This window comes from Giraffa tippelskirchi, chromosome 11, assembly GCF_054371585.1.
Source record: "Giraffa tippelskirchi isolate mGirTip1 chromosome 11, T2T-mGirTip1v1.2.pri, whole genome shotgun sequence".
Taxonomy (NCBI): domain Eukaryota; kingdom Metazoa; phylum Chordata; class Mammalia; order Artiodactyla; family Giraffidae; genus Giraffa; species Giraffa tippelskirchi.
In genome coordinates, this window is record NC_137285.1 from 122126262 (window position 1) to 122133343 (window position 7082).

Genomic DNA, 7082 nt, shown 5'->3' on the forward strand with positions numbered 1-7082 from the left:
ATGCTTCCTTCCCGGTCCTTCAATAACATCTCCTTCTTCCAGCCACCTGCTTTCCTGATGATTGGCATCCCTGGGCTGGAAGCCATTCATGGCTGGATCTCCATCCTCTTCTCCTCCATGTACACTGTGGCCCTCTCTGGAAACTGCCTGATCCTCTTGGCTGTGAGGAGGACCCCCAGCCTGCACCAGCCCATGTACTACTTCCTGTCCATGCTGGCCCTCACCGACGTGGGCCTCACCTTGGCCACAATGCCCACCACGCTGGCTGTGCTCTGGTTTGATCATAGGCTCATCGGCTTCAATGCCTGTCTGGTCCAGATGTTCTTCCTCCACTCCTTCTCCGTGGTGGAGTCCTCGGTGCTCCTGGCCATGTCATTTGATCGCTTTGTGGCCATCTCCACCCCCCTGCACTATGCCTCTGTCCTCACAAACAATGTCATCATCAGAATCGGGGTGGTCATTGTGGCTCGTGCTACCCTGTCTCTCTTCCCAGTGCCTTTCCTGCTTAAACGTCTGAACTTCTGCCCTAATAAGACCATTTTGTCCCATTCATTCTGCTTCCATCCTGATGTGATGAGAAGAGCCTGTGCTGACATCACCATAAACATCCTCTATGGGCTCTATGTGGTTGTGTCCACTGCAGGCATAGATGCCCTGCTCATCATCCTGTCCTACACTTTCATCCTGTGCACAGTCCTGGGTCTGGCCTCTCCCCGGGAGCGTATCCGGGCCCTCAACACTTGTGTTTCTCATATTTTAGCTGTTCTGGTTTTCTACATCCCAGTCATAGGTGTGTCCATGATCCACCGTTTTGGGAGACAACTTCCCCCCATAATACACGCCCTTGTTGCCTATGTGTACCTGGTGGTACCCCCTGTGCTGAATCCCATCATCTACAGTGTCAAGTCCAAGCTCATCAGAGAGGCCATGCTCTGGGTGCTGAGGAGGAAATGCCAGAGTTGATGATGCCAGATGCCTGCAAGATCGGGGGCCTTGAAAAAAGCTTGACAAATCAAAATTTCAACTCCTAGATAGATCAAATCCCACCATAGCACCGTTTTGGGCATCTGGGAAAAGAGATGATTGATAATCATGGGAAACTTTCGTTTATTTATTTATTCTCTCATTATTTCACATACATTTTTTTAATGCTAACTTTTCTCTGGTCCTATGCTATGTACAAGAAATACAGAAATGATTTATAAATGGTCTTTCCCTTCAAACATCTCACCTTTGAATATACATAAAAATTACAGATAGAAAAATGTTTAAGTAAGTGTACATGCTCAGCTGTGTCTGACTCTGCAATAGCCCACCAGGAGCAATGGTAAAGAATCCTCCTGCCAATGTAGGAGACATGGGTTCAAACCCCTAGGTTGGGAAGATTTTCTAGAAAAGGATGGCAACCCACTCCAGTATTCTTGCCTGGAGAATCCCATGGACAGAAGAACCTGGTTTGTCATAGCTTTTCTTCCAAGGAACAAACATCTTTTAATTATGTGGCTACAGTCACCACCTGCAGTGATTTTGGAGCCCAAGAAAATAAAGTCTGCCCCCGTTTCCATTTTTTCCCCATCTGTTTGCCATGAAGGGATGGGACAGGATTCCATGATCTAAGTTTTTTGAATGCTGAGTTTTAAACCAACTTTCTACCATTAGGGTGGTGTCATCTGCATATCTGAGATTGTTGATATTTCTCCCAGCAATCTTTGTTCCAGCTTGTGATTCATCCAGCCCAGCATTTCGCATGATGTGCTCTTCATAGAAGTTAAATAAGCAGGGTGATAATATATAGCCTTGATGTACTCCTTTCCCAATTTGGAACAAGTCCGTTGTTCCATGTCCAGTTCTGTTTCTTCTGACCTACGTACACGTTTCTAAGGAGGCAGGTAAGGTGGTCTGGTATTCCCTCTCAAAACTGACATCCTGTTAGGCACCTGATAAATGGGTCAAATGATTATTTTCAAGTGTATAAGTGCTCTCTCTAAAATCCAAGGAAGACTAATAGGTTCTGTGCCTCTTTGGAGGAAGTAGGCAGAACAAGGCAAAGTAATTTGCCCTTTACCTTGGAGAGCGTAGGCTGACAGGACACAGAGCACTGAACCTGTAAGAGCTTCACTGATGTGTCTGGCTGCCTAATATTTGAGCACTTTATCTCCCACTCTGTGATGTGCAAATGCCTTTTTTTATATATAATTATTTTAATGATGGCCTTAGTCTATGGATAACCAGAATTGTGGTTGGACCAGCCCTTGGGGTTCTTATATTATTTTTTCAAGATTTTTTAAAGGTTTTCTTGAATTTGTTACAATATTGTTTCTGTTTTTTGCTTTGGCGTTTTTGGCCATGATGCAAGTGGGATCTTAGCTCCCCAACCAGGGATCGAACCCACATCCCCTACGTTGGAAGGTGGAGTCTTAACCACTGGACCACTAGGGAAGTCCCCTATATACCATATGTTTTATAAGGATATTCAGAGGACTTACCACTTCTTGGTCTCTTCTCCAAAACCTTGGCCAGTGATCTTAATATCCATGTCCAAATATCATGCTCCTTCAGTTCTTGAAAGTTCTTTTGGTAAAAAGCATTTTTCCTTCTGTGACATAGGCATTACTTTTTTCCTCATGACCTACTTCTGAGTGTTCAGTTTAGTTATTGCTCACAAGTAATGTCATCTCTGTGTTGGCTAACTCTGCCTCTTTCCATCAAAGAGAAAGGTACTCTTTTTAAAATGATGTGTACAGCATAGATGGGCCCCTGAAGCATCAAAACCTGTTGAAAGCAAGTTTTACAGAGGGCTGGGGTAGATAACCAGAGAGTCTCTACATTTCAGAGAGTTCTGATGGTTCATGTCTCTAATTGACGAGGGTTTCCCTTTCTCTTGAAAGCTCCCTTCAGCCTCCTCCATCTTTCTTACCTTCTTATCACATGTTCCCATCCCAGGGATGAAGCACAACAGAAAAAAGTTTCTCTGTGATCCAAAGCCTGGTATCCCTAGTGATGGGCTGCATTCCCCTGAAGCAGCATAAAAGGGGAGTGTCTTGGCTGCAGAGTCTTCCTGGGTTTCTGTAAGAAGTGACACAACAAAGCAGCCTGGGGAAGCAGCCAGGGTAAGTAGCCAGGGCCCAGACTCAGAGCCTTCTCTATGTCCAGAGTCCTGGAGGACACTTCTGTTACCTCCCCCTCTCCTCCTTCAAAATAAGAGTCAAATAGAGATAAGTGACAGAAGGCAGAGGTAGCAGAGAAATGCTGAGACAGGAGTACTGAGTACCGTCAGTGGTAGTTTCATATTCTGCATAAGGGAAAGATCAAGGATAATCTCTTTCTGTGGCTCCTGGATTAGCTCAGAGAAGGCCTCAAAATCCCAGGCTCTGTTTCTAAGACTGATGTCTATACTGGTGATCCAGAGTGGGAATGGTTAAGGGTACCAAAATCTCTTCTGGGCTACCATTCTAGAAAAATAGAAAGATGCATGCTTGGCAACACGCAAGCATAGTATGCAAATTACTCTGGTGACTTTCATTCATTTACTTGTTCATCACAACAACCAAGTTCCCAAGAAATACCATACATTGTCCTGAGTAGAGCTTTATGAATATAAATCAGAATTGCTGTTCTTGGGAGGCTCAAGCTAGCTGAGAGGAGAGAGAAATCAGAAATCACCAGGTAAATGACTGAATGATTGAATGGGGTTTCTAAGAGATGTGAATGAAGAAACAGAAGGGAGGAAAAAATGGTTGGGCATGTTGAGGGTTGTTTAGCAAAAACAAAAGTTTAGGAGCATGAGAACCTTAAGGGAAGGAGAATCAGAGGGGAAAAAAACAATAAAAGGAAAAGGTAGGAAAGTGAAAAACAAATCTATCTTAGGAACACTGGGTCTTGCAATCATAGAATGCCAGAATTAGAAAGACAGATAATCTGTCTCAGTTTCCCGATTTTACAGATGAGGAAATTGAGGACCACAAGGAGAAACTGTGGCAAACAGTACAGTGTATTTGAAACAACAAGGTATTATGTGACAAACAGAATTAAGATTAGATCATTCAATACTGTATCTTCACTGGAAACTTGACTTCTCCAAGCCTCAGTGTCTTGATTGATATAAATGGGAAAAGTTAGATATATCCCACCATGTGGCTTCAGAGCAGAGGGGATTCATTGTTCATCATAACTTGACTAATTTCTAATCTGTGCCATATATAACCAGCACAACTCAATGATATAGCACCATAACTCTAATTCTATACATTAAAATAAATTGGAATGCATCGTATCTGCTGTATGCTGTGTGATAGTGTTACTCCACCAATTACAAAGCATGGAGACAGAACCGAGGGCCTCTGCTGCTGTGGTGGACCCAGAGATTCTGAAGCCTTGAAGGGATGGACACCCAAGTGACAGTACAGAGCTCCAGCCAAAGGCACTGGCGGACTGGCCTAGAAAATGATTAAGAAGTTCAGTGGTGTAGGGATACACCAATTTCAGTGTGGAAAGGAAAATTAGGAAAATTGAACTGATTGAAGTAGCTTGAGAAATCTGCCAGGGGAGGAGGTGGTCGTGTAGGTAAGAGAAATGAAACCAGCTAAGCAGCCACCCTAAGAAACTATCAAAGAAATGATGAGATTATGAACTGTTGAATTAGGGACTGAGTGATAGGAAGGAGAGCACAGATGTAAGGCATATTGGGCAGATAGAGGAAGCTGATGAAAGGACATCCATTAGCTTTAATTCTAGGTAGATTATCCAATGGTAAGGTTGTAAGTACACAAATGTCTGTGAGGGCCCCCATCACACTTCTTAAAGCAGTATGGATAGACCCAAATACTTGAGATTCATTGTTGACCTTAATTCTTTTTATAAATTCATTTTCAAAAATTTAACAAGACCCTTCATTGAGCATTTCTCTTATGCCCAGTCATCCATGAATCAAACATGTTTTCAATTCTATAATGCATTAATGCCTAGGATAAGACCTCAACTACCTTCCTCTTTAAAATCAGCCCTTTTCCCAATATTTGGAGGATAGGGGAATAGTAGTTTTCTTTTACTTCCTCTCCTTTCATTGAGTTTACAGACTTGATTATTTATTTTGTCATTTATTTATTCAAACAAGCAAATATTGACTGAAAATCTGCTCTGTTCCAGGCACTGCACAATGCAAGAGCTCTGTGTCAGCAAATACAACCATATGGCTGTTGTATTCATGGGTCTTACAGTCTAGTGAGAGAGAACAAAATATTTCAAGGAAAGAAGCAATCATAAAATTTTAAAATATGTGGAGTGGTATCAAGGAAACTGATTATGTGTAGGGTGAGAATAATGGGTTTGGTATATGGCTCTTGGCACCTACTTAATGAGGGTCAACCCAAATGGTCTCTGAGAAAATGATATTTAAGATCTAAGGACAGAGGAGTGAGCCAGGAGAAAGCAAATAGAGGGAAAAAGGATGAACAGGAAAAGCCCCAAAGTGAAGCAGTAACTTGGCTTTTTTAATAAACTGAAAAAAGGTCTGTGTGGTTAAAGAATACTGAACAAGAGGTTTTCTGTTCTGTGATAAGGGTGAAGAGTTAGGCAGGTGGGGTTGAGAGGGATAAATTGGGAGCTTGAGACTGACATATACACACTACTATACATGAAATAGATAACTAATAAGGACCTGCTATATAGCACAGGGAACTCACTCTGCAATTGTCTATATGGGAAAAGAATCTTAAAAATGAGTATATATGTGTATGTATATAACTGATTCACTTTGCTATACACCTGAAACTAACACAACATTGTAAATCAACTATATCCCAATTTTAAAAAATGTTTGAAATGATAGGGGTCAGTATCACCATATAACATCATATCACAAGCATTTTATCAGAGTGCACTGAGGAATGACTGAAAGATTTTAAGCAGGGGAGGAGCATAAACAAGTCACTTCTCTGAATCTCAGTTACATTATCTCTAAAGTAGGGATAGTAATCCCTTCAGAGTCTACATCACAAGATAATTGTGAAGATTAAAGGAATAATATACAGTGAAAGGTTTAGAGAAATACATAATACACAATAATAAGAAAAATCATGCCTGTGGTGCTTTGTGCTTAAGACAGTTTTCAAATACTTTGTCTCATTTGAAGAAGTCACAGGAAAGAATATTGGATTTGGAGTCAGAGAGACTCAGATTTAATGTCAAGGACTACAATACAGGAACAGTTCACTCAGAGGCCAGCCACTAGAGTTGAGTCTCAGTTTTCTCACTGTATAATGGGAGAGGGGAGATGGCCTTGTCCAAAGTCTCTGCTGGTTCTGAGATGGAGAAATTCAGTCAAAATGCTTATGCACAAATCAATCCACTTATTATAGTCAAAATTTTTTATACAAAAGTCAAAAGCAAGAAAAACATGGCACCTTAGGAATGCCTGGTTTCAGGAGGTGTAAGGCCATGAGGGAAGAAAGCAGCTAGTTACTCTTTCAGACCCTCTCTCTATCAGACTGCATGAGCTCTCATCCTTGCCTCTCCGTGGATATCTGATTCAATTGTCCTTCTCTCTCTCCAAACAGGCATTCTTCTTATATCCCAATGCACATAACAATACATCCTCAATTTGGGCAACAAGTAGACAATGATCAGATTCTCTGAATTCTAATCACTATTTCCCTACAGAGAAATTTCATCAGCTCATACCTGGGCTCAACATTAAGGATGGTAAACTTTTGCAAGATAAAATTATGTCATAGTGACATGACTCATAGGGTCCGATACTGTGGATAAGAGGGAACAGCCTTAAAAAGAAATTTATGACTTTGATAATGAAATGAGAAAATCTAGGCAAATACACTAGCATAGTACATGGAATATAATAGGGGGTCTGCAAAGATTAAAATCATTATTATTATTAGGTTTTAGACATGTTGGTAAATAGTACAACCAGATAGTTCATTGTACTGGGACTTGATCAGGTATGGGACTTGATTTTTAGAATTTGGATTCAATATTAGATTTTTCTTTTCTATCATTCTGGATCCTCTCAGTACCTGCCCAGACTGAAGAAGTCACATCTTTCTGGAGACCTGATCTGTAAACTAAAG

At 41.3% G+C, this 7082-nt stretch overlaps 1 protein-coding gene across 1 annotated transcript; it reads left to right on the forward strand.

Annotated features, from left to right (window-relative positions):
• Positions 1-963, forward strand: LOC145525659 (olfactory receptor 51I2-like). Its single transcript, XM_081539189.1, has one exon. The coding sequence runs from the start codon at positions 1-3 to the stop codon at positions 961-963; it is 963 nt and encodes a 320-aa protein (XP_081395315.1).
• The last annotated feature ends 6119 nt before the right edge of the window (positions 964-7082 follow it).

Excerpts from the sequence above, each read along its gene's own strand:
- LOC145525659 (XM_081539189.1), top strand. The coding sequence starts at position 1 with ATGCTTCCTTCCCGGTCCTTCAATAACATCTCCTTCTTCCAGCCACCT.